Genomic DNA, 26356 nt, shown 5'->3' on the forward strand with positions numbered 1-26356 from the left:
ACCTGGAGGAACTACGGATAATGCTATAGGATTGTGTTAGGAAAATCCCCACTGCCCTGTTCCCTTCTGCTCGACAACAGTGCTGCCAGGGACAAGACGTGAACTGCCCCAGAGGAACCAATCACCTCCACTGCCAATCTGCTGAGACAGCCACTACTCCCGTGGCTCCTCTCACGTCTTATGTGGTGCACGGAAAAGCAAGAACAGGCACATCTGTAATGTCTGGGGCATGTAGTTTGGCGGTCTCCAGGGGAGCATGTGAAGCGTTTCGCAGAGGCCACGATCAGCTAATTCTCTGCCTGCCACCTTCCTCCTCAGCTTCTTTCTCCCTCACTCCCCAGAGCCAGAGATGGGTCACTCCTCTCAGCTCTCTCTGCCTTTACATAGATCCTGCTTTGACCATTTTTCACAACCTCTGGCATTCCTACCTTAAGCCAGCTCCCATCGCGCTCACCAGGATCCTGGCAGTGGCTTCCTGACCGTTCTTCCTGCCTCAGGCAGCTGTGGTGTCCACACTGCAGCCAGGTGAGATGTTTGGAATGTATCCGATAATGTTGCTTCCTCTCCAAACTCTCTCCACGGTGGCTTCCCACAACACTCAGAATAAAACAAAACTCATCACTAGGACTTACTTATCCCTTCAGCCTTTCCAGCCTTGTCTCCTCCGCATATGCGTGCCCTCATTCACCATGCTCCTGGGTACACCAGCTTTCCTGCTGTCCCTCAAGCACACCAGATCTATTCCGGCCTCAGGGCCTTTACACAGGTGGCTCCTTCTGCCTGGAAATCACAAGCAGCTCCCTCCCTCCCTTTCTTCGGGTCCCTGAACAGTCTTCTCTGGCTTGACCATCTGCCTTATTCAGAGGTATTTCTCTGTTCATTGGTTTATTGTCTCTCTCCATTGGAATGTCAGATCCCCAAGGGGCCTGACAGGTGCCATGCAGTGACTGGCCAGAAGTAGGTGACCAATAAATACCTTCTGAATAAACTGAGCCATTTCAATAGTCCACGTTTTGGGGAAAACTTCTTAGAAGACATCCCTGATTCTATGGATACACAGCAAAGAATCAGATCCTTAGAAATTGCGGCTGGAGACGGCGCATGAGGACTCCTGGGCTTTCCCAGTGCAGGCCCAGCTTTGCCTAGATGCAACAGAGGCACAACCCCTATGGGCCCCAAAATCTCTGGTAAGAGTGAGATTCCAGAGCTGCACCCTAACCAGGCATCCAGGCCACTGCTGTCCTCCCCTGACGTCAGCTCCCGGATCCTGGAGGCGCTGAACAGGGACAATGTCCCCTGTTCTGGAAGCATGCCAACATAGCCCAGGTCTGGCCTGGCAGGTGCTTTGGGACCACAGAGATTTATGCAGCGCCTGTTTATGTCGAGGTGTATGTGGCTCCTGTTTCTGGAGTGTCATGGGCAGGTAAGTGGTGAGAAGAGGATGGGGCAGGGGGCCTCAGGGAGGTGCAGACAATGAGTAACACCCCAGCACTGAGACGGGGCTGAGTCTGCTTGGGCCCAGTGGGAAGGGCTGGAGGTTCCAGGAAGCAGAACAGAGGAGCCACAGAGGAATTCAAAGAACCGGTACTGGGTGAGGGGGCAGAACTCATCCCGCCGCCCTCAGCTTCTTTCACTCTGTACCTGAAGCCATGCAGCTCCAGCACAACTGAACTTTATCTCTAAATGAGGGCGTTTGTCCGCAGTGGGGGGACTGAGTCAGTGTCCCTGTTTCTAGTTGGGACACAGTACAGGACAAGGGTGGGGAGACACGCCCCCCCCGCCGAGGGGACGGGTTCCTCTGAGAACCCGGCTGCATCCCCAGCACACAGCAAGTGCTCCTCAAGCCAGAGCCCTACAGTCGCCTAGCTACAGGGAAGGCGTCTGTCTCCCGGGGCTGGGGCTGGAGGTGGGGGTACTTTGTTTCTGTAGGTTCTCCAGAAACCCAGGCATTCCAGTTGCAAAGCCAGTGAGAGCCTGTTCAACTGTCCGCGCGCCCGACTCCCCAAGGAGGGGGACGTGGCCTCTCGCTGAGGCCCAGAGGCTCACGAGTTCTGTTTACCCGGCAGAGAGCGTCCCATAAGCCAGGGAGCTCGCTTGGCGGGAAGAGAAGGCCGGTCCTTCCACACCGGCGGAAATCGGTCCGCTCCACCTACACCAGTGGAAATCAGGGTCCAGTTATCTTCACTAGTCTGTCTACACCGTTGCATGTCAGGTGTGAATCTATCTACACTGGGGGAAATCAAAATCCGATAGCGTTCACCAGCAGAAATCAGAGTCCAGTCTGTCTACACCCACGGAAACCGGGTGCAGCGCCACTGCCACTGGTCTGCGAACAAAATGGTAGGTCCCCAGGCTCTGCGAGAATAAAAGTCACAAAGAATTCCGCCCCCGCCCCTGCTCGGGGAGGGAGGAGCTCGCCCCCAGCCTTCTGCCCCTGCGGGGTCTTCTCCCAGGTGAGGGTGCGGCCCGAGGCACCTACAAGGCCGCCCACACCCCCGGGCTGAGACGCCCCCAACCTGCCTCGCCCAGCAGCCTCCGGGGATGAGACCCCCTCCAACACCCAGTCCCGGAGCCCCCGGGAGTGAGACCCCCCTCCAACCTTCTCCCCGGAGCCCCCAGGGGAGAGACGACCCCTCCTACCTCGGAGTCCCCGGGGATGAAACCCGCCCCAGCCTTCGCCCCGGAGCCCCTGGGGGTGAAAGGCCCCTTCCCCCCGCCCCTGCCGCGGTCCCTGGCCCCGCCCCTCCGCCCCACCTGTGGGGCGGGCTGGGGGCGCGACCCGGGAGGGTCCGCCTGTTCCCGCCCCGGAGCCCCCGGCGTGAGACCCCCTCCAACCTTTGCCCCGGAAGTCCCAGTGGTGGGACCCCCTCCCACTTTCGCCCCGGAGCCCCCGGGGGAGAGGCGGCCCTCCCCGTCCCCACGCGGTCCCGGGCCCCGCCCCTCCGCCCCACGGGTGAGGCGGGCAGGGGGCGCGGCCGGGAGGGTCCGCCTCTTCCCGCCCCGTAGCCCCCGGGGTGGGACCCCCTCCCACTCTCGCGCCGGAGCCCCTAGGGGAGAGGCGCCCCTCCCCGTCCCCCGAGGCCCTAGGCCCCGCCCCCGCCCCACCTGTGAGGCGGGCAGGGGGCGCGGCCGGGAGGGTCCGCCCCTAGCCCGCCGCCCTTCCCACGCCCCGCGGGCGGGCCTTCCGAGCGCTGTCCTCCCCGCGGACTGGACAAAGGCGGCGCCACCATGGCCCTCAGCGCGGCGCTCGGCCGGGGCGACCGGGGCTCGGGCAACAAGGTAGGGGACGGCCGGCGGCTGTGGGGAGGGTCCTGAGGCCGCGGCTGCGGCGGCGGGAGGGAGCTTTCACTTCTTCCGGTCACTTAAACGAAGGGTTAGCAAACTTTTCCCTTAACCTCATGAATATTTATGAGAGAAGTATGCTTTTCAAGACAGATTTGCATTCCTGGGGTGTGAAGGAAGTGCAGGGGAGGGGGCTAGGACAAAAAGACGCTTGTGAAGTTGTCGCCAACAATGAGAATGTTCCTGAGTTAGTCATTACCTCAAAACTGGTGGGACAAACCAATGAACTTTGTGCACGAAGACAAAGAACTTTTACTTAAAAAATCCAGGATAGACTTATATTGGAAAGGCAGTCGATTTAAATAATGAACATTGCCTAGTAAAGAAGACAGTGATTTCAGGTCTAGAATAGTGTGGTGGAAGCTGTCTTGTATTTCTTCCTGTGAACTGCGAAAAGTGCGTCGGGTCTGTCTTTCCCTTTTTCCTGTGAACTAGATTACAGAGTGTTTTGGTACAGTAATTACACTCTACTCCTGTTACCCAACAGCATTTTCACTTTAAAAGTTTAGCTGGTACTTTCAGGTGTCTAATTAAGACTTAAAACACATAATTTAAAAAATAAGTTGAAGGTAGCTGAAACTGCATAATTAACAACTGAGCATCAAGTCGGCTTCAGCGTCCTGAAAAGAGATTTCAAAGTGGACAGAAGTGAGGTTTGGCTTCCTGACCCTAACCCTCCAGCTCCCCGGCTCTCTGCATCAGGAGGAACTTCGGAGGCCACCGTTTGCTCTCAGTGGACACCTTCAAACTCGAAGATGTTTGCATTCCTCGTGGGGCCACATCCCTGCACTGGAGGGCTGGGCATCCCCGCGGAGATAATGCACCCACTTCTGCTTCTGAGGAGATGCCCCGTTTTGATCTCATAGTGTGGCATCCAGTCTGCAAACAGGAGCAGTGGTCTGGGTTGGGATCACAAGTGGACTTGCCCAGGTGGGCCACAGAGAACAGAGCCCTGACCTTTCCAGGGGACTGGGGGCTTGGGTGCAGGTGACCTGTGGTTTTATCCCGTTAGAGGGGCCCCGTGTAGGTCTAGTCTGAAATCGCCTTTGTGAAATGTGGACCTTTGTGTCTGTAGTTCATGAGCTTGGTGGTGGTCTCACCTGAATACTTTATTACTTGTAAAGCATCCCAAAAATGCTGGTCTAAGGAAAGAAAGTCGGCCTGAATTTGCCCCGAGACTCTGAGATGTGTGTTCACAGGTTGTATCATCCAGGCAAACACAGGAGACCCCAGACTCCCAGATCAAGGCATTCTTTTAATGAGAATCATTCAAGCCCAGTTCCCATGCCTCCCTCCTTCCAAACAGAACTAATGTGTCCTCTCTTTGTGCTTGAACAAAAATCAAGTCACTTAGAGCCATCCAGCCCTAACAGCCATCCTCCAGGACAGGGTACCCATTCTACAAATGGTGGAAAGCCAGGCTTCCGCACTTGACCTGTGGCTCCCAGCCAGGAAGCAGCCTGGAAGCGGTGGCTTTCCTCTCCACACGGCTGTGCCAGGGGCAGTGGTGCCTCTGCTCTGTATTGATCCTCCTGCCCTGTCAGAACAGGGCTTCTGTGCCCTGCTCGCCATGGGAGGTTCCCTCGGGATTGCAGCTTCTTTACCTGCATCCCTCTGCCCCTCACAGGGCCTGGCACTCAGCAGGTGTGCAGCGGCCAGTGCTCACTGGTCCAGCCAAGAAAAATGATCCCAGAGAGACAGTTGGTCTGACCTAAGAGCCCAGCACACTTCCGAAGGGGTCAGGAGGGTGGTGGGACAGAGGGGTGGGCTGCAAGGTGGCAAGTCCTGCCCTGAACCTGTTGGTCCTGAGAAGCCTTGGGAATCTGGGATCCTGTGAGCAGAAGGCATCCCACAATTGCCATTTACCCTACAAGGGGGTCAAGGAGGGCAGGTGCCTTGGGAGTGGAGAAGAGGCTCTGGACCTCCACCTGGTGCCCAGAGAACAGGCCTGGGGTGTTGGATTGAATGTGCACCCACATCCACCCGCTGTTATCTGTCAGCCTTTGGGCCGGTGGTTCAGCCTCTTGGAGTTTCAGTCTGTTCACTTACAGGATAACCTGTGGCCACCCACCTCTTGGAGCACCATAGCGTCTAATTTTACAGTGGATGAGTTGATGCTTCTTGAAAGGAAACCCAGGTCATCACCGAGCTGAATGTTCCTGAGTTGAAGGCTGTCTCTGTCCTGATATCTGGGACAACTTTCCAGGTGCCTCAGTTCACACCTGGGCCCAAATTCTCAAAGACAGAGCTTTCAGATACTTTTAGACAAGTGTCCAACCTTACAGAACTTTCCCCAAAAGTGAGAAAATCAGGTTGTGGAAAACTTACTTTGTGGTGAGTTTATTTTATATGACTTTAAAACTACTTATGTTTCTGAGACCTAGGATAGGGATTAAATCTAATGCCAACAACAGTTTGGGACAGGAATTAATTTGAAGTTCTGCACTAAAACTGTGCAAGTCTGCCAGGTGATGAGTATGTGCACCTCCCCTGGCGAAGTCTCACCTGCCTGCAGCCCCCCAACGTGGGACCCCCAACCCTGGTACGCGTTAGCCTCAGAAAGCTCCCCTGGGTCATGCTGCCGCAGCCCCCGGCCCCACAGTGATTTGAACTGACGTCACTCTATCCTGACTACCCTCAGTAGCCTGCTTCCCCAGGCAGCACCGGCTTTATTTCATTCCCCGTATTTCCCTGGTGCCTGGGGTAGTGCATGGCACACAGTAGGTGCTCAACAAGTATTTGTCACAAGGTGGCAACTGTATCCCCTCCTCTGAAGCTCTCTGTCACTCCCCCGCCCAGTCGCAACCTCACGGGGCTACACAGATGCAGGGCTTGCCCGGTGACCTGAGCTAACGCGATTCCTGAGATTTTTAAGAATAAAGTAGCGGCCTCAGAGGGAGCAGCCAGGTTACAGCTGATTCTGGGAAGCTTTACTTGCCTGACTGCAATCCAGTAAAGCAGGTTCGAGGCAAGTACAGAGAACAGCTTGGCAATACCTGCTGTGACATAGTGAATGAACTTTGCCTGTAGTTTTTGAGGTGGAGATGATAGTGCACGGTGCAGAAGAGAAGAAATGCCTGAATGAATTTTCAGTGAATGGAAAAGGCTGACCCTTCCCTTCACTGTCAAGTGGTTTGGAATTAGCTGCGGGCCATCAGGTGGCCTTGCCCGGAGCGTGAAGAGGTTGGAAAGAGTTTCTGAGAGCTCTTGGGCTCTGTCTCTGGCTAGAATGAGACACAGGGCAGTGTGGATGGAAGCAGTGGGCTTGGTGGTTAGGGATGCAGGCTATGTGGCCATAGTGGCTTGGGTTCAGTTCTGGTTCCCCCACTGAGTGGGTGGGCAGGTAAGCCCCTCAACCTCACCATCTTTAGAATGGGGAAGATAATAGTATTACGATGTTTTTAGAATACTGTCTAGCATACAGTAAGTGCTCAGTAAATGTTGACTATTCTGTGACTGTGGTAGAGAGGAAGAGAGATTTTCATACAAATAAGAGAGAAAAACGATGGAGTTATAATGTTTCCTTGAATCACTTAAGGCCAAATATTCATTGAAGTTATCTTCAAGGTATGTTGATGCTCAAAGATATCACCAGGGAAGAGGAGTTACAACTACAATTATGTGCTATTTTAACAATGTATTTGTGAATTTTTTAAAGAAATGCTTTGTGAAAGTGCCCAGATCGATAGGTCATGAGCTCCACTTGAGTTCAAGGGTCCCAGAGCTTTCCCTATGGATTATTCAAAGAGACTAAAGAAAAGGTAACTGGAAGAAGCATTTAGTCAGCCCAGAGTACTACGCTGGGTAAGGAATGAGCGTTTGGTTCTCAAACTGATTCTCGCCCGTCCAGAGACGGCAACCCAGAGGATCACGGCGATGTGAACCGAGCAGATGAGCCTCAAAGCCCAGTATAAGCTCCCCCGAAAGCACATGTTTAAATAGGAGGAGCATGTGGAAGGGTTGTTGGGGGCACAGAGCAACAAAAGCCACATATGAGAAGGAAACTACCATCACAATTACTGGAAGGTACCGGAACTAATTCTTTAAAAAACAGCTGAGGTGAAATTCACATGACACAAATGTAGCCATTTTAAATCAAACAATCTGGCGGCATTTAGTACATTCACAATGCTGTGCAACCACCACCTCTGTCTAGTTCCAGAACATTCCTGCAGCCCAAAGCAAAACCCCACACCCCTTAGGCAGCTTCTCCCATTCCACCCTCTGCTCAGCCCCTGGAACCACTAATGTGCTCTCTGTCTCTATGGATTTGTCTACTCTGAATATTCCATATAAGTGGAATCATAAAATATGTGACTTTTTTGTGTGTTAAAATACATATAGCATGAAATTTACCATTTTAACCATTTTTTAGTTCAGTGGTATTACGTACATTCACATTGTAGTGCACCATCACCGCCGTCCATTCCCATGACTCCCTGGTCTCGTAACTCTGAAACTCTACACCTATTGGACAGTAACTCCTGACTCCGCCCTGCCCCAGAGCCTGGCAAGCACCGTTCTACTTTCTGTCCTTACGATTGTGACTACACTAAGTACCACTGAGTGTAAGTGGAATCATACGGCATCTGTCTTTTTATGGTTGGTTTACTGCACTGAACATAATGTCCTCAAGTTTCACCCATGTTGTATCATTATCAGAACTTCACTCCTTTTATGGCTGAATAATATTCCATTGTAGGGGACTTCCCTGGTGGCACAGTGGGTAAGACTCCACACTCCCAATGCAGGGGGCCCGGATTTGATCCCTGGTCGGGGAACTAGATCCCACATGGACGCGGCGACTAAGAGTTCACACGCCACAATTAAGACCTGGCGCGGCCAAAATAAATATTTTTTTAAAAGTTAAAAAAATTCATATTCCATTGTATGGATGGCCCATAAATTTGGTTTATCCATTTATCTGTTGATGGACATTGGACTGTTTCCATCTTTTAGGTTTTATGAATAATGCTGCTATGATTATGTCTTTACAAGTTTTTGTGTGTACATATATTTTCATTTATTTCATTTATTGGGTATATACCTTCAGGGTCATATGGTAATTCTGTGTTTAACTTTTTTTTTTGGCCTTGCCGCGTGGCATGTGGGACCTTAGTTCCCCGACCAGGATCAAACCCATGCCCCCTGCAGTGGAAGCTCAGAGTCCTAACCACTGGACCACCAGGGAAGTCCCCAACTATGTTTAACTTTTTGATGAACCACCAGATTTTTTTTTCACAGCAGCCTAATCATTTTACATTTTCCCAGCAATGTATGAGGGTTCCAGTTTCTCCACCGCTTCACCAAGACTTTTTATTTTCCAGTTTTATAGTCACCCTCGTGGGTATGAAGTGATATTGTAGTTCTGGTTTGCATTTCCCTAATGACTACTGATGTTAAACTTATTTCCATGTGCTTGTTGACCATCTGCATATCTTCTTTGGAGAAATGTCTATTCAAGTTCTTTGCCCATTTTAAATTGAGTTGTTTGTCTTTTTATTGTTGAGTTCTAAGAGTTCTTTACTCTGGACACTAGGCTCTTAACAGATATATGATTTGCAAATATTTTCTCCCATCTGTTGGCTATCCTTTTACTTTCTTGATAGTATCTTTTGATGCACAAAAGTTTTAAATTTGGATAAAATTTAATTTATATATTTTTTCTTTCGTTGTTCATGCTTGTGGTGTCGTATCTAAGAAAACATGCAAGGTCATGAAGATTTATCCCTATGTTTTCTTCTAAGAATTTTGTGTCTTCAGTGCTTGCGTTTAGGTCGTTGACTCATTTCTAGTTGATTTTCGTGTGTGGTGTGAGATAGGGTCCAACTTAATTATTTTGTATATGGATATCCACTTTTCCCATCACCATTTTTTTTTTTCTGGTACGCGGGCCTCTCAGTGTTGTGGCCTCTCCCGTTGCGGAGCACAGGCTCCGGACGCGCAGGCTCGGCGGCCATGGCTCACGGGCCCAGCCGCTCCGCGGCACGTGGAATCTTCCCGGACCGGGGCACGAACCCGTGTCCCCTGCATCGGCAGGCGGACTCTCAACCATCTGCGCCACCACGGAAGCCCCATCACCATTTTTTGAAGAACTTATTTTTTCCCAATTGAATAGTCTTGGAACCCTGGTTGAAAGTCAGTTGGCTGTAGTTTGGGGGGTTTATTTCTGAATCCTCAGTTCTATTCCATTGGTCTGTGTGTCTGTCTTTATGCCAAAACCACACTATTTTGATTACTGTAGCTTCGTAGCAGGTTTTGAAAGCAGGAAGTGTGAGTCCTCCCAATTTGTCCTTCTTTTTCAAGATTCCTTTAGCTACTCAGGACCCCTTGAAATTCAATATTAATTTGCAGATTTTTTTTCCCATTTCTAGAAAAAAAGCAATTGAAAGTTTGATAGAAATGGCATTGAATTTGTAGATCACTTTGAATGGTATTGACATCTTAACAGTGTTAAGCCTTCCAATCCATGAACCAGGAATGTTTTTCCATTTAATTAGGTTTCTTTAATTTCTCCCAGTAATGTTTTGGAGTTTTCAGTGTACAAGTCTTTCATCTCTTGGGTTAAATGTATTCTTCAGTATTTTATTCTTTTTAGATGCTATTATAGAATGGAGTTGTTTTCTTCATTTCCTTTTTGGATTCCTCATTGCTGGTGTAGAGAAGCGCAACTGATTTTTGCATGTTGATTTTGTATCTCATATCCTGCAACTTTGCTGAATCTACTTATTAGCTCTAGTAGCTTTATCTGTAGATTCTTTGTGATTTTCTGTATATAAGATCGTGTCATCTGCAAATAGAGATAGTTTTACTTCTTCATTTCTAAATTAATTTGCCATTAATTTTTTTCTTGCCTAATTGCTCTGGCTGGAACTTCCAGGGCAGTGTTGCATAGCAGTGGAGAAAGTGGGCATCCTTGCCTTGTTCCTGTTGTTAGAGGAAAGCCTTTTGGTCTTTCACTGTTGAGTATGAAATTAGCTGTGGGCACTGATAAGTGCCTTTTTATCATGTTGAGGAAGAGCCTTTCTATTCCTAGTTTTCTGGGTGTTTTTATCAGGAAAGTGTTAGAGTTTGTCAAATGCTTTTTCAGCATCATTAGAGATGATCGTAGGGGCTTTTTCTTCATTCTGTTCATGTGGAGTATTATAGTGACTGATTGTTGAACCACCCTTGCATTCCTGGACTAAATCCCACTTGGTCATGGTCAATAACCCTTGTAATATGCTGTTAGATATGGTTTCCTAGTATTTTGTTGAGAATTTGGAACAAATTTTATAACTCTGCTTTAAAATTTCATTATATTGTAGAAGATTAATTCTTTAAGAATGTATGTTTTGAAATAAGAAGTAACCTCTTTAAGAAACAAGTTTGTGTCAAAGGCCAAAATATAAAATTACTAGGAAATCTGCAGAAGTTTAAGACTTCAAAATGTAGCTACCGGGTAAAAAGCCATTTGGGGAAGGAGTGTGATGAGGTTAATCCGTATAAAATGCTTAAGCCGTGTCTGACATACCAGAGTTCACACGTTCCCATGTGTTGTCTTTGGGGTACAATCAAGCATCCAGGAGGTGCTTGCGTCCTCTCCTGTGGCAATACCCGCCTCAGTACTATAGTTTTCACCTTCTTGTGATACACCCGCTACTAGGCTGTCAGCTCAGGACATTGATCTTTGTATCCTTCAGGGTGCTTAGCACACAGTAGGTACTCCGTAAATGCACTTTGGTGTTGAGAGTGGAAAATATTTAGTGATCCAGGAGAGTGGTGCCTCTGTGACCAGTGTATCATGAGAAAGACCACAGGTAAGGAGTGAGGAAAGAGCAGAAACACAGGGTTAGCACATCGGGACCGGGCCTGGGAGGAAGTGTCCCCTGACGCTGTGCTTCCTGTGGGATTTCTGCTCAAACCACAAGGGGAGAGGAAGCAGAGCACCTGGTCCAGGCTGGAGCGACAGTTGGAGAGAGGCACCTGGACCCTGCAGTGGGTTTCGGCAGCCCCTTCAATGGTGTTTAGGCAAACGAGGGCCCACCTCTCAAATCCTGAAATGCCAACACTCATAGATGCTTTCATTAGCCAATTTCACGCTGCCAAAAAGTACAGATGTTATTTCAATATTCCCGTAAGCTTTGTCTTCCGTGTTTTCACATCAGTTAATATTTTGTCCCTCCTGTCACCCCATCTAGATCCATCACACTCTTCCCAGCTAGAGGAAACAGATGCCTTCCAACCACACTCCAAATGGTTCACAACCACCATGAGTTTGGGGGTCTCGGGCAGGCTGCATGGGGTGCTGGCAGTGGCCAACCCCTCCCCTGGTCTCCTGCCCCTCGCCTTAGAGGGGTGGCGCTCTTAGTTCTTCCCTGGGCCCTAGATCCTCAGGACGCCTGAGCTCTGTGCAGCCTGTGCACCCACCGTCCTCTGGCCCACTTACCTCTGTGCGCGGGAATTATACTAGGACAGCAGCCTCTTCACTGCTGGCTTAGATCTCCTAGGTGTTCACAGCCTTCGAGCGCTGCCCAGGTGGTGGTGTTGCACGTGGCTTTTCCCTTTTCAGTCCTGGCGGGGTGGTTGTTAGGAACAAATCTGGTAAAGGCCTCCTGAGTCTTGCACCTCCCATTCCGAGTGGCGGCACAACTTCCTCTCTGGACCCTGCTCCGGCTGGTCTAGGACAGACCTGGGTGTCACCGCTCTGTGACGGCATCAGGGGTCTTCTGTTAACCCCCAACCTCATACACTTACAGCAAACTGCTGGGTGGAGACTGACACCTCTCGCTCTTCCTGCCGAACTGCATCATCCCTGCCAGGCCCAGCCCTGTGTGAGTAGGGTTCCACTGATCTCCATTCTGCCTTTTCCTTCCCCCTTAGTTCACAGAGTGACATATTTCAGGGCCCATGTGTTTTGCCTCTTGAATTCAAACACGGTCAGTAAAATGTAGCAAGTGAGGGGGGAGAGCAGCGGTCCCGCTCTGGGAGGAGAGGGGCTTCTGCACAGCACTGATCAGAGACCCGGGTGCGGGTCCCAACCTCACACACTGTTTCTCCGGTTTCCTTGCACGCAGGGGTGTTATTTTCACACCCCTGCGACTTGCTCGAGTACACACACCCCTGCGCTACATTCCCACCTCACTCTGGATTTACTGCCATTATTTGCAGAATTGCTGCCAGTCCTTGTGAGGATTCAGTAACCCGGGTCAGGCCTTCTGCTATTGAAACACTGTCCTCTGAGGGCACAGATGTCAAATATTTACTAGTGTCTCATCAAATTCCTGAGCCATTGAATACATGGGCGGACCCAACACAGAGTCTTCATAAAGTGAGGTTCAACATATCCTGAATTGGCTTAAAACAGAATTATAAATGGAAACTAAAACAGAAAAAACCACTCCTCACTCATCTCCACACTCACTCACCTCCACCCTCACCTCCACACTCACCTCCACCCTCACCTCCACACTAACCTCCACATTCACCTCCACACTCATCTCCACCCTCCCTCACCTCCACCCTCACCTCCACACTAACCTCCACATTCACCTCCACCCTCACCTCCAAACTAACCTCCAAACTAACCTCCACACTCATCTCCACCCTCCCTCACCTCCACCCTCACCTCCACACTCACCTCCACCCTCACCTCCACCCTCACCTCCAAACTAACCTCCAAACTAACCTCCACGCTCACCTCCACCCTCGCTCACCTCCACCCTCCCTCACCTCCACCCTCACCTCCACCCGCCCTCACCTCCACACTCACCTCCACACTCACCTCCACCCTCCCTCACCTCCACCCTCACCTCTATGCTCACCTCCACTCACCTCCACCCTCACCTCCCCCTCCCTCACCTCCACCTTCACCTCCACCCTCACCTCCACCCTCCCTCACCTCCACCCTCACCTCCACCCTCCCTCACCTCCACCCTCCCTCACCTCCACCCTCACCTCCATCCGCCCTCACCTCCACACTCACCTCCACCCTCACCTCCAGCCTCCCTCACCTCCACACTCACCTCCCCCTCCCTCACCTCCACCTTCACCTCCACCCTCACCTCCACCCTCACCTCCACCCTCCCTCACCTCCACACTCACCTCCACCCTCACCTCCACCCTCCCTCACCTCCACACTCACCTCCACCCTCCCTCACCTCCACACTCACCTCCCCCTCCCTCACCTCCACCTTCACCTCCACCCTCACCTCCACCCTCCCTCACCTCCACACTCACCTCCACCCTCACCTCCACCCTCCCTCACCTCCACGCTCACCTCCACACTCACCTCCACCCTCCCTCACCTCCACGCTCACCCCCACCCTCCCTCACCTCCACACTCACCTCCACCCTCACCTCCACGCTCCCTCACCTCCACACTCACCTCCACCCTCCCCTCCACACTCACCTACACCCTCACCTCCACCCTCCCTCACCTCCACCCTCCCTTACCTCCACTCTCACCTCCACACTCACCTCCACACTCACCTCCACCCTCACCTCCACACTCACCTACACCCTCACCTCCATGCTCCCTCACCTCCACACTCATCTCCACCCTCACCTCCACACTCACCTCCACACTCACCCCCACCCTCCCTCACCTCCACACTCACCTCCACCCTCACCTCCACCCTCACCTACACCCTCACCTACACCCTCACCTACACCCTTCCTCACCTCCACCCTCCCTTACCTCCACTCTCACCTCCACACTCACCTCCACACTCACCTCCACCCTCACCTCCACGCTCACCTCCACCCTCACCTACACCCTCCCTCACCTCCACCCTCCCTTACCTCCACTCTCACCTCCACCCTCACCTCCACGCTCACCTCCACCCTCACCTACACCCTCCCTCACCTCCACCCTCCCTTACCTCCACTCTCACCTCCACACTCACCTCCACACTCACTCACTCCCTCCTTTTGTTCAGTGTGGTATACCCATTTATAGTAGCAATCAAACTGAAAATTCAGGGTTAAACTTTGGGACTTGAGCTGAGAGCTATCCCCTTATGGGCTCAAGGAAACCCACATGTTATAAGCAGACTAGCCATATCATTTATTGTCCAAATTCGAACACTTTGAGGAGAAAGAGAGAGCTGTTGCCTTGACCACAGGTGAAAACCCAAACTGTGTGGGAAACCCTGCCCTGGTTGCCGGTCTGTGGCTTGGGGTATCTCCACCTCCTGGGGTCGTTCTTCTCCGTGGGTGAGGAGTGCTCATGCACAGGTGTTTGCCCACCTCCCTTGTGGACCAGGCGTGTGACTCCCAGTGAGCGCCCGAGAGCCAGGCTGTGCAGACATGCTGCCTACGCGGCCCCCAGCAGAGCCACCAGCCGGCACTTGTCCGGCTCTGCCCGTCAGACTCCTCGCAGTCTGAGCCTGGCCGCCACTGGGAGCTTCTAGTTTGCACCACCAGCACCACCCCCTCTCTACTGTGTTTGCCCCCAGGGCTCCCGCTGTTGTGTAGGGCCTGCCAGGCCCTTTCAGAGTGTGCTTTGGGGCTCCAGGGTTAGCTTCATCTTCAGAGTCGACATCCCTCCCAGTTTTGTGACAAGTCCTTCTCTGTCCCTCTCAGGTCCCTTTCTCAGGAAACCCAGGGCCCATTCACATGGCAGGAGCCACACATGCCCTGCCTGTCTGTGCCTGGGACCATTATGCTTTGTGGTCACTTTCTTGGGGCAGTTCGGTGGCAGGGAGGGTGCATGAAAAGCAGCGTTTAGCATTGCAAGTACACACAGTACGGGTTTCTTATTAGAATATCTGTTTTGTTCTTCTAATCATGCATATAGAGTTTGCATTTCCCTTAAAATACCTTAAATTTTGCTTAAACGTGCTGTCACTTACCTCTGCATTCCTGCACTCCAATATGGCCTCGTGAGGTGTCCCTGTAGCGCTTTCCCTGCTAGAATGTCTGCAGACTTGAAGCTTTCACCCCACCTTCCTTCTGGAAAAAACAAAGGTGCTCCAGCGCAGGCCCAGGCCCAGCCCCAATTCCCAAACAACCTCAGCCCAGTGTCAGCAGTCTTCACCTGTCCCACCAAAACTAAAGATTAAGGCTAAATCATGAGGTCCTTTAAGAAAGCACAGGAGCCACGTGGAAAAGCCCAGACGTTGTGGGCGTCCTGCCTCAGTGGTTAGTATCAAGTTAGGATCCGGTAGCAGCTACCTTAGGGCTCCATCAGGCGAGGAGCAGGGCCAGCCTGAGGGGCACTCTTCCAGGTTCCTGCACCCTTGTTTGAAGAACCCCAGTCAGACTAGTTCCCAACTTTCCTCGCAGCTGCTGTGTCACAGCTGTGGTCGGGGGTCCCCACTCAGAGGATGCTTTGGAAAGATGTTAGGTAACACTTTCAACCTAGTAGTGCAAACATACAATATCACACTCCCACTTCCCGTCTCTGTACCTGCTGCTTCTTTATTTATGTAGGAATGTAATCCAAAAGTGTAAAAAGAAAAGCAAGCAAAGAAAAAAGAAACCATGTAATTGGTGATTTAGGTGAAATCGGCTGTCAGATCTACAATTTAGAAAAATTAATTTCAGTCATCCATTGAGTGTCGTCTAGAATTAGTTTTTTCTCTGTTGGAAACATGCGAAAGGCGTAGGGAGGCCAGGTGTGCTGGCTGAAGACAGGATGCCAGGCAGGCAGACGCCCGCAAAGCAGCTGGACTCAGGCAAAAGGGAACCTGCTTTTGAAGGTGTTTTGTTTTGGCTCAGTTTAACAGTGATGTGAACAAAAAAGGACAACAAAACCTTGGAGGGATGAAAATGAGTTTTTATCTTTGTACGAGAGAAGCCACACGTCTGATTGAGCTGACAAATTTCAAGAGCACTTTTCTTTCCTGCCAAAGGGTTTTCCAGATAAATTAAGCAGGAAAGAATGGCTCCTATCAATTTTTCTCCGAAAGAACTGTAAATATGGCTGCAGAGGCAAACGGTGTCCATTGGCCGAGCAGCCCAAACTCGTCTGCAGGCCCCGAAGCTCGCGCACACTCTGCTGGGACTGGGTCTCCGCGGAGGACCCGGGGTAGAAAAGTTTGGTTTGCTGTAATGAAGACTACGGGAGATTTTTCTAAGTTGACGTGACCTTTTCTGGTTTAGAATGAACAAAACTCTTACTTCCAGCGGAAGTCATATTTCATCACGAGGACACCAATCTGGACTGATGGTGGTTAATGGCAGCTCTGCACACTTTTTATCGAACACCTTCAAAGAACTAAATGAACTAAGAGCTAAATTCAGCCAAAATGCCTTAAAAGCCAACATTTCATTGTCAGTTTGCATTTTGTACTAAAAAATGAAAAGCTCTGAAGTCCTTTCGAGATGAAATACGTTGTTACCTTGTGGAATAATTGGTGGAGTAGATTCATCGTAACCTTTCCATTTTACAAATGGAGAAACCAGAAGTGCAGAAATCTCGGGGACTCTGCGCTGTGCCACAGCTGCTATAGACCAGGGCTGACATTTACACGCCCTCGCCTCAGCCAGGGGATGCCCTCCACCACCTGGCCAGACTCCTCTTCCTTGGCCCCTCCACACCAGCCCCCTCTGGCCCTTCCTTCCTTTGCTTCCCCGGGAGGTCCGTTTCCCCTCTGTGCTGAGGGCAGGACCATGTCTGTCGGACTGACCACCGTGGGATCAGCAGGTGAACAGTAAGCAGGGGGTCGCTTCCTGGTCACTGCTGGTGCAATGGGTTCCTGAGCCCAGGGCAGGCTTTGGTCTGGGACTTTGTGTTCACAGCTGCTTCTGTCCTGGGTAAAGACCAAGTGAACATGTGATCGGGCTTCCCATGTGCGTCCATCATTGTCTGACGGATGCTGTGTGAAAGACCCTCCCAAGATTTTCACAGCCCCCGACTTTGGGAGCTTCTCGATGCCTCATGAGGCTCTGCTCCCGGCCCCGCCTCTCGGGGCTCGGTCACCCAGGAAGCTCCAGCTCAGGACTGTGGAGACAGCTCTGTCCCTGCAGGTGCACTGCAGAACACCTGTCCAGGGGGCCCCTCGGTGGAGATGTGTGCCCTGCCCGCCCTCGTGGGAGGTGTCCCCCGGACGCTGTGGTCACCAGTGACCCTGAGTCCCAGGAATCATCACATCGACTCTATCTGTGATCAGGTAAATCATGGAATGGCCCCCCTCTGGTGCTGCGCGGCTCGTGGAAGGTTCAAGGTGGAGCACGAGCCTGCTTGCAGAGCTTCTGCCAGAACTGGCATCCACGCGGCCACGCCTGATGCGGGCGGGCAGGGCGCACCGTCCTCCCTGGGGAAGCAGGGGTCCCTGAACAACAGCCCCACAGAGGGTTTGCCCTGTTTTCTGCCAGCTCGGCACCTTAGTGGAACACATTTGCTCTGTCCAGCATCCTGGAGACTGACTGCCCCCCAGAGGGATCTTTCCATGTAAGTTAAGCTCTCTTAGAGTCCGAGCTTCTTTGTCATAAACGTTTGGTCCAACATTCCTCTGCCTTTCTCTTCTGAAGATGCTGTGGCTGTACCTCCGCTCCATCAACAGGCAGGGTGGGCCACACGGTGCACTGGCTGAAAGCAGACCCTGGTTTTGGAGACACGGGACGAGAAGACAGTTAAGTGCTAAGTGAGCGATCTGAGCTCGCCTGCATTAGGGAGGCCGAGACGCATTTGTGGAGGGTGTGAGGTGAGCTACAATGGCCCAAGGGTCAGGGCCCAAGAAGCACTGGCCGGGACACTGGCCGGGAGAGGAGCTTCACCCCACAGGTGGCAGGTGCTGCCGCCGCAGCCCAGGAAAGGCCCAAAGGTGGTGGCTGGATGGAGCGGTCCAGCTCCTGCTTCCCCAGCCAAGGACAGGCAGGTCACACCAATGTTGATCTTGTAAACCTCCCTTCCCCCAGGCCCTCCGCTTAGAGGCAGCTGCAGCAAGGCCGTCCTAAACCTCCAGTCCCCCGTGGATGGACGCCTCGCCCCCCCACCTCGGGATCGTCACATGAAGGGCCTCACTAGAGCTGGTTCCCATGTGCATCTCTGACTGTGGGACCCATCGGCACCTGAGAGTCGACCAGGTGGCAGGAGCTGCCGAGGCTGCTTCCCGCGGGCCTAGCGGTATTCCTGCCCCTTGTTATGAAACCCTGCTCTGGCTTCATAGTTCATTGAACCCTTAGAACCCAACTCCTGGACATCTGCTCAGAGGAGCCAGAATTTCACTGGAAACAACCGCCTTTTGCATCTGTCTTGACACCTGCAAGGGGTTTAACTAGAGACCCCCATCTCTGTTAGGCCCGCTGCTTCCTCTGCAGCTGGTAACCTTAGCAACGTTGGGGCGCTCTAACAGATAGCTGTGGAAGGTCCAGTTCAGGAAGGAAATCGCAGGTGTAGGAACCCTGGTTTACGCTCACTCAAGACCCTAAACCGGCAAGTCATTAATATCAGAAAAGACAGGGAGGGCTGGAGAGCCAACCGCAGCTCAGAGAACAGGCTCTCTTAGAGGCTCTGCTGACTGCCATGAAATTTAAGGACCCTTGTTTGAATATGAAAGAGCTAGGAATAGCATAAGGTGGTTCCTTCCTTAATTATTTTCAGTGACCTGAGGAAACACAGGCTGCTCTGTGGAGACACTGGGGCAGGTCCACGTCCAGCCCCCTCATTTCTTCAGATGAAGGTCCTGGTCCTTAGACTGAAATTTTCCTTTTGGGATTTTAAAAACACTTTAGGCCTAAATACAAAGAGTTGTTGTTTTTAATACTAGCATGTTTATTTATTTTAATACCTTTGTTGTTAGTCTGATAGAAAAATCTGTGAGCAGCGTTTAATGTTTAATGTAATGAATATTTAGCAGTGCATTTTTAAAAGTTTCAAATTAGAGAGTGTTTTCTCATGCCTCTCCTCTGCCAGCTACACGCGCTGCTGGATCCAGAGCAGATCTTGATGGAAAACAAGGCTGCAGAAGTGAGACACAGAGTCCAGGGAGGTGCATGGCAGGAGTGGGGCGAGGGTGTGTGTGCACGTGTGTGCATTGTGCGTGAGAAGGAGATGAAGGTGCAGGGCACAGTTCTCATGGGTGCATGCGTGTGTGCACGTGGGCGTGTATGCATGTGTGCGTGTGTGCGTGCATGTGGGAAGGCCGAGGTACGGGGCGCAGTCCTGTCCGCTTGGCGTGCTCTGAGATTTGCTCAGTGCGGATTGTAGGCAGCAGGCTGGAATATGCGGCTTTCTGGGGCCTGCCCACTGGGACGTGCTGACGCAGACCTGCCTCTCTCAGGCTGTAGGAATTAAACACAACGGGCTCATCATCAATCTCGGCAGCTGTAAAGTTAGCTCCAGCCTCAGCCTCTCTCACTGCTGGAGGAGGGCGTGTGCCCACGAGGACAGGCCCTGGCGTCCACGGGACACTTCCTCCTGGGAACCTAGCCCACGCAGACACCCTCCTTGGCCCACTGGACGCTGCTGAACCCCCCCTCTCAGCTGCCCATCTCCCGTCCCAGGCACTCGGGCCCTGGCCCCTCTCAGCTGCCCATCTCCCGTCCCAGGCACTTGGGCCCTGGCCCCTCTCAGCTGCCCATCTCCCGTCCCAGGCCCTCGGGCCCTCGCCGCATCCTGTCCTCCTGCTGTGGGTTCCTGGATAGCACCTGGCTATCGCAGGAAGAGAGAAGGGATCCCTGGAATACTTCTCGCCCACAGCTGCCCCCTGCTTCCGTGGCAAGGCCAGCCTGGACCCCGGGCTTGCCTGTCTGCTTGCCCTGTGCCCCCGCCTGCATGTCCTGCCCCTGGATCTGGCCTCGTTCCCTGGGGTCAGGTTTTGGGGATCCCCTCCCCTGCAGACTGTGAGTTAGTGAAGGGCAGAGTTTCCCTGGGCAGGGGCTTGCTGGCTGTGTTGGTGTGGACAGAGGGAAGGAGCTGGGCCAGCCGTGGGCATCCTGAGGACATAGCCTGGTATGGGAAGGGGGCCTCTGGCCAGATCACAGTGGTGTCCGTCACCAGCATGAGACGTCACCACGAGGCCCAGTGCTCAGCCAGGCCACCCCCAGGTCCTGAGAATTCTGGGTGGGACTGTAGCATCAGACCTGGGTCCCAGGTGGGCCAGTGTCCCTGGGCTTCAGGGAGGACAGGCACTGCAGTGAGAGCAGTGAAGCCATGCCCCTCCTGCACAGTCACCACCCTGGGCTCAGTTATAACTGAGGTTTAAGAGGTGGCTGTTGGATGGGCTGTGGAATTCAGAGAGAAAGGGTCTCAGCAGTCGAGGGCTCCCTGGAGCCCCCTCCCCAGCTGCTGGCATCCACAGTCTCCCGGAGGCTTCCTGTGCCAATTTCGTTAGAACGCGGGTCAGGAGAGCTAGACGTGTGCCGGAGGCGGCTGCTCACCAAGGCCCGGGGCCTCTAAAGCTAGGCCAGCGGGATTTGGGGCGCACGATGCTTTCGGTGACCTCCGAACTCTTCCGGGAGCCTAGAGCACGGACCTCAAGAGGCCAGGCGCTTTCCCTTCCCCACGCTTCCCTCCCTGTACAGGTTTGGGCTTAGAAGCATCTTCAGCCTCCACAGCCGGGAGGGCCACGAAGCCCTAACACACAGCCGCTGGCCAGTGGAGAGCAGGGCCGGGTGTGGGCAGGCTGGATGCAGCCAGATCTGGTATAGACAGGCTAGCACACCAGCCCAGCCAAGGGGACCAGGCTTCCTAGACAGGTTTCCTTTGACTCAAAGGTGGTTTCTGGGTCTCTGCACACAGGAAATCAGAGATGGCCATCGGGGCCCTGGACAGGACACCGGGGGCCGTCACTGGGCCCTTGCAGGAAGGAGGCCTCTGTTAAGAGTAGCTGAGTGGCTGTAACCAGGTCGGCTGCCCAGAGCAGCCCTCCGGGGGAGTGTGGGTTGCATGCCAGCCTCCTCATTCATGCCGATGGGGCTGAGAAAGTGGCCATTGATGGAAAGTGGGCCACAGGGAGGCCCACTGTGGGCACCCCTCCCACCCCCGGGGCCCATGCTCGGACGGACTGCCGGAAGGGTTCCGGTGTCCCATGATGGGTACCTGCTGCCGCCCTTACAGCCTGAGTTTTCTTTATAAAATCTGGCCAAGGCAAAGGCCACAGTGGTGAATTTCTGGGGTGGAAGTGCCTGGCTGACAGGCACCCCAGCTCCGATGGTCTCATCCTAGGCTGTGCGCCATCTGGGGTGTGGCTGGGGGCTGGTCATGGGGATGCAGGAGGGGCCGACTCCCAGACGAGAAGGGGGCCCTTTGTGACCACTGCCCTCCCCCCCACCCAGCCACCCAGGGATGGTGCCTCTGGGACGGTGCCCCAGCCCACTTTCTGTTTGCTCTCTGCACCCTGACATCAGCACACTGTGGATTTTCAGAGCGAGGTGACATGACTGTGTCCTGGAGAAGCCCCCCAGCCTGGCTGAGGGGTGTGGACAGGACTGGCTGCCCGGTCTTCCCCTTACCCCATCTAAGACCGCGTCCTGTGTCCTAGACGCGCCCTACTGTCCCTGGGCGTGATGACCCAGACGTCAAGGGGTCACCCACAAGATTGGGCATCTGGGCTCCTTGGTCGTCAGGGTGGCCGCAGGGCAGGCGTCCCCAAGGTGGCTGTGCCGATGCCTCTGACTTCCTTGCACTCTCTGTCCCCATCGCGATGTGAGGGGCTGCACTGGGTCAGAGGCCAGCGCATGTCTGTTCAGGATAGTGGGCGAGGGTCTCGGAACTTGGTCTGTGCGCCACCTGCTGGGGACCCTCTCTATCCAGCACTCTGTCGTCTTGGGTGCCTTCCCTGGGGTGGCCCCCGCAGACCCTCTCCTGACGTGTGCGCTGCCTTGCCACGGCTGCAGACGGCCTGCGGCTCCATCCTGGGTTCACACCCTCACTCATCCTCAGGGACGCTGCACTTGAATTGAAACGTGAGCACCGCACAGCGGACCAGCCTCAGCTGCATCTCTGCAGCCAGCCGGCCCCTGGACGGGCACCCTGCTGGTCCCTCGCCCGTGCAGCTGGCATCCTTCAGTCAGCACAAGCCTCCAAGTGAGAAGAAACTCCGTTTGCTGTGACATTTGCCTGTTGCTTGCCCCCGGGAGGGAGAAGCAGGTTGTTTCCAGCGGGCATCTTTCCCGAGTCCCTGCGACCGGCCGCCACTAGGCCCCAGCCTCTGTCTCCTCTCCTGCAGCACACGCGAGCTTAGAGGGTCACGGGGCGGGCCTGTGCACCGAGACTGCGTCCTCTCCTGCAGGCGCAGGGCAGGAGGAGCTTACTGCCACGAAGTCACTCTCATGTCACCCCAATTTTACTAAACTTAGCGGGGGGGAAAAAATCCTTCGTCAAGAGTGAAGCTTTACAATGTTTCTCCAGATGTAAATTTTCTGTTGTTAAAAGGAAAAAGCAGTTCTGCTGTCGGCCAGATAACGCAGGATTCGCAGTGCAGCGGAATGGTAATCAAATGTCTTCACACCAGTGCTGTCCCAGCCATCCCGCTACTGTGTGTTCACACTTGTCACAGTCTAAGGCGCGGTTAGACTTACGATCAAGTAAACAGGCACAGTCCTACGCTCTGAAGCCAGCCATGTCCGTATGTGCATTTGCTTCAGACGGGAATCCTGAGTCGTTTCAGAAGTCAGCCCTTTCCTGTCTACTTGGGATGATTTGCTGGTTTGCCAGGTTTTGGTGAATGGGTGAGTTGTACCGTATGGAGAGCGGGGCCAGGTGGAAACAGAAATGCTCAACGGACATCCTCCCTCCCTGTGTCCACTCTCCCTCCTCTGCCTCTGCACCCAGAGGCCTGGGGACTATTTTAAGGATTTGCCCACTTGGCTCCCTACTTACCTAGGTGTACACACACACAGAGACACCCCACAAAGGCACACACATAGACGCCCGCATGCACAGACACACACACAGACACCCCACACGCTCACACACAGACACACACACACGCACAGCCCAGCGAACATCACGGAAGACGTTGCTAAACAGACAAATGTACCAGATGATGGAACTTCACCCTTTACGATACTAAAACAATGTTCTCTTTTTAAGAATTATGGAAATCTTTCTGAAACATACTGTATACTTTGCCGTTTTCTTAAGCAGAATTGAATGTATTCAAGGTAATGTGGTTTTGCTATAATGTAATAGTTCCTGCCTCTCTGCTCTCAGGCTCCTGTATGTCTGCTGCCGCCTGCTATAATTTGTGAGCAAGTAGGAACATTTGCCTATACCGAGCACGCCAGCCTGGGGCACCCTTCAGGCTGCAGGGTGGTTCGTGTCTGTTCTGGGCTGCAGGCCCTGGATGTCCACCTCCGGTCAGGTAACCTGGCTGGTGCATCAGAACTCTCTTCCCAAGGACAGGAGTGAGCCCCGTCACCAGGGTGGCGGGGGCTCCCACGGCAGTTCCCAGAGAGCGGCGACAGTCGGACAGGGCTGCGCAGGCAGCGCCCTCGGGCACGCGAGCGCGGGAGAGTCTGGAGGAGCCGCTCCCTTGGCTTTCCCGAGGCTTCCTCGACTGACCTAACCTGGGAAGTGGCCTCTCGGACGGCAGGCAGCTCCCCTTGGGCAGCTCTTGCCAGGACCAGGCTCCGAGTGGGGGGACCGCACAGGGCATGGGGGCTGGTGGAGGGGTGTCCCCCAGGCTGAGTGCGGGCCCAGACCCCGTCACCACGGGAACCGAAGGGCAGAGAAGCAGCCGGGGAGGCCGTTGCTGCCCCGTGGGTGACCAAGGCTGTGGGATCTCAAGGAGCGTTCCCTTCCCCCCGACACTCCAGACCAGCTCCGTTCAGTCCCTGGACTGACGTTTGTCTGTGGCGCAGGTGTGATTTGAGTTCTTGGAAGCCAGAGCATGTGGCACTTTGGGGAAGAATCAGTATTTAGAGAATTCCTACTGACAAGGGAGTGGCCCTGTCTGGCGGGGGACAGGACGTGGCAGGAAGGCCTGTGCGGGCCTGGGGGCCTCACCAGGCTGACGGGGAGGTGGAGGGCTTCCAGCCTCAGAACCGACCCTGCAGCACACGGCTCCCACCTCCCGCCTCCCGCCTCCCGCTTCCCGCCTCCCGCTTCCCGGCTGCCGGCTCTGGCTCCGGCTGCAGCCTCCCGCCTCCCACCTCCCGCCTCCCGGCCCTCGGTTCCCGGCTCCCGGCTGCCGGCTCCGGCTCCGGCTCCGGCTTCGGCTTCCGCCTCCCGCCTCCCGCCTCCCGCCTCCCGCCTCTCGGCCCTCGGCTCCCGGCTGCCGGCTCCGGGTCCCGGCTCCCGGCTGCTGGCTCCCGGCTCCCGGCGCTCGGCTCTCGGGCAGCACAGATGGCTTCTCTTCGAGTCCTCATTTACTGCAGACTTAGAGGATGCACTGCTTTATTTTCAGTTTCCTTGGGAAAGTATGATTAGCCATTCAGAGGAGTCTCAGACAGTAATCATTGTTCCTTTAAAAATCAATTATGCAATTTTAACCTCTTTGGCTTTTAACTGTTATTTATGGCCTTGCATTTCCTCTCCAAACAAATAAACCTTATGGCATTCCTCAGGAAATGTTACATCTAAAAATAGAATTAAGTATTTTTTAAACTCAAAGCTCTCTGTCTTTATATAAAAGCATGTTGCACCAAAATTTAAAGGGAAATCAGATACCAATGATAGCTGTTTTTGGAATGACTGAATGAGCACAATTCTGGGATTATGATGCAGGATGCCCTAATGGTTTCTATTTAAATTTAAAAAAATCATCAGTACAAGTAAAATGTATTTCCTAGGATGAACTTCTTTTCTGAGTATAAAATGGCATATGGACCAGCTCTGTCCTCCCCACAAGGGCCCCCCATTCCCTATGCAGAGCCAGGAGTGCTGGGGAAGGGGAAAGCCCCTGAGAAATTCCCCACGCTCCACGGAAGATCCTAAAAAGCATCATTTAAGGTGCATGTTTCAGAATTTGATGGGATGGAACTTATGTCAGACCAAACTTGGTGGTGCCTCCCGTGATAACAATGACAGCCGTCACTCACAGGCATTAGATAGGGTTCCCCTCGTGGGCACAGGTGTCAGGTGTACCCGTTACAGACATGAGCACTTCCTCAGATGCTTCTGCTCTGTGACAACGTGAGGACCAACCGATCCTCCCCGACAGGAACTCTTCTCTGTGCTGGGGATTCGCCCATACCTCCTGTGTTTCACAAAGATAACTCACGTCCCCGGACATACAACAGGTGCCTTCACAGTGGACACCTCAGTGCTAGCCTGTGAAGGTGTCCAGTCCAGTGCACCTGTCTCATTAGATGTATTAAATTTCGCAAACCTCTCTTCCACCTCAGGACCTGAAATCCCTCGACACCTACATACAGAACACGCTCTCTGCCCTCTACCCACCTTCTGAGGCCACGGCAGCCACAGTGCTCTGGCAGCTGCTCAGCGTGGCCGAGAAGCTCTACAGTGGGGACGGGCTGCGCTGCCTCCTGGACTTCCTCATCCCAGCCAAGAGGGCCCTGCAGCACCTGCAGCGGGAGGCCCGTGTGAGTACCTCCTCGGGGATGGAGCCCGTGTGAGTACCTCCTCGGGGATGGAGCCCGTGTGAGTACCTCCTCGGGGATGGGGCCCGTGTGAGGCCCGCCCGCTCACTTTTGACTAGGGAGAAGAGACAGGCAGGGTCTTAATCTGGTAGCTGGAAAATACCTCATCTGAGCCGTAGGGATTTTAGATCCAGGGGAATACACTGGTGAAGGAAGCAAAGGAGGAGGATGTGCTTCTGTGCGTTTCAGACTAATCCAGGGGCTAAGCGGACATCCTTCAAGTGAGCATTTGTTGATTTCTTTCTGAAAGAAAGCAGGGTATTATTAAAAAATAAAAATAAATTGTAGTCTCAGCCATTGTTTTGGTAGCATTTAAACACATGACTGGGGAAACCGTCCCATTTTCCTCTGTTCCCTTGGTCCTTTGGGCACTGGCTCCGCTTACTCCCTTTGGCTTCTGGCTCCACCTTTCCCTGGTTCCAAATAATTGGTGAAATAAGGCCTATGTCCCAGAAACAGGGCTTCTCAACCTGCCAGTGAGCATGGAGCCCACCGTCCGCAGGCTTCTCTCTGGTGCCCCAGGGGACTCTCGCTGCAGTCT

General features: G+C 53.4%; 2 protein-coding genes across 3 annotated transcripts in view; both read left to right on the plus strand.

Moving 5' to 3' along the window:
* Positions 1-2950: 2950 nt before the first annotated feature.
* The window catches only part of PLEKHG4B (pleckstrin homology and RhoGEF domain containing G4B), a 65738-nt gene continuing 42332 nt past the window's right edge, over positions 2951-26356 (plus strand). The window contains 2 exon segments of the mRNA XM_073801839.1: positions 2951-3279; positions 25561-25758. Coding sequence (XP_073657940.1) covers positions 3229-3279; positions 25561-25758 — 249 coding nt within the window. The 5' untranslated portion in view covers positions 2951-3228.
* On the plus strand, positions 3296-22147 carry LOC141278252 (uncharacterized). Of its 2 annotated transcripts, XM_073801976.1 has the most exons (3): positions 3296-17719; positions 17800-17900; positions 18187-22147. In XM_073801976.1, the coding sequence occupies exon 1, from the start codon at positions 13138-13140 to the stop codon at positions 14308-14310; it is 1173 nt and encodes a 390-aa protein (XP_073658077.1). In that variant the 5' UTR covers positions 3296-13137; the 3' UTR covers positions 14311-17719; positions 17800-17900; positions 18187-22147. The 2 variants fall into 2 exon arrangements, with proteins under 2 accessions (XP_073658077.1, XP_073658076.1); XM_073801975.1 differs by having other exon boundaries at positions 17800-22147.

The sequence above is a fragment of the Tursiops truncatus genome, chromosome 3 (assembly GCF_011762595.2).
Source record: "Tursiops truncatus isolate mTurTru1 chromosome 3, mTurTru1.mat.Y, whole genome shotgun sequence".
NCBI classification, from domain to species: Eukaryota; Metazoa; Chordata; class Mammalia; order Artiodactyla; family Delphinidae; genus Tursiops; species Tursiops truncatus.

Coding starts and splice junctions, on each gene's coding strand:
- LOC141278252 (XM_073801975.1), top strand. CDS start 13,138: ATGCTCACCTCCACTCACCTCCACCCTCACCTCCCCCTCCCTCACCTC.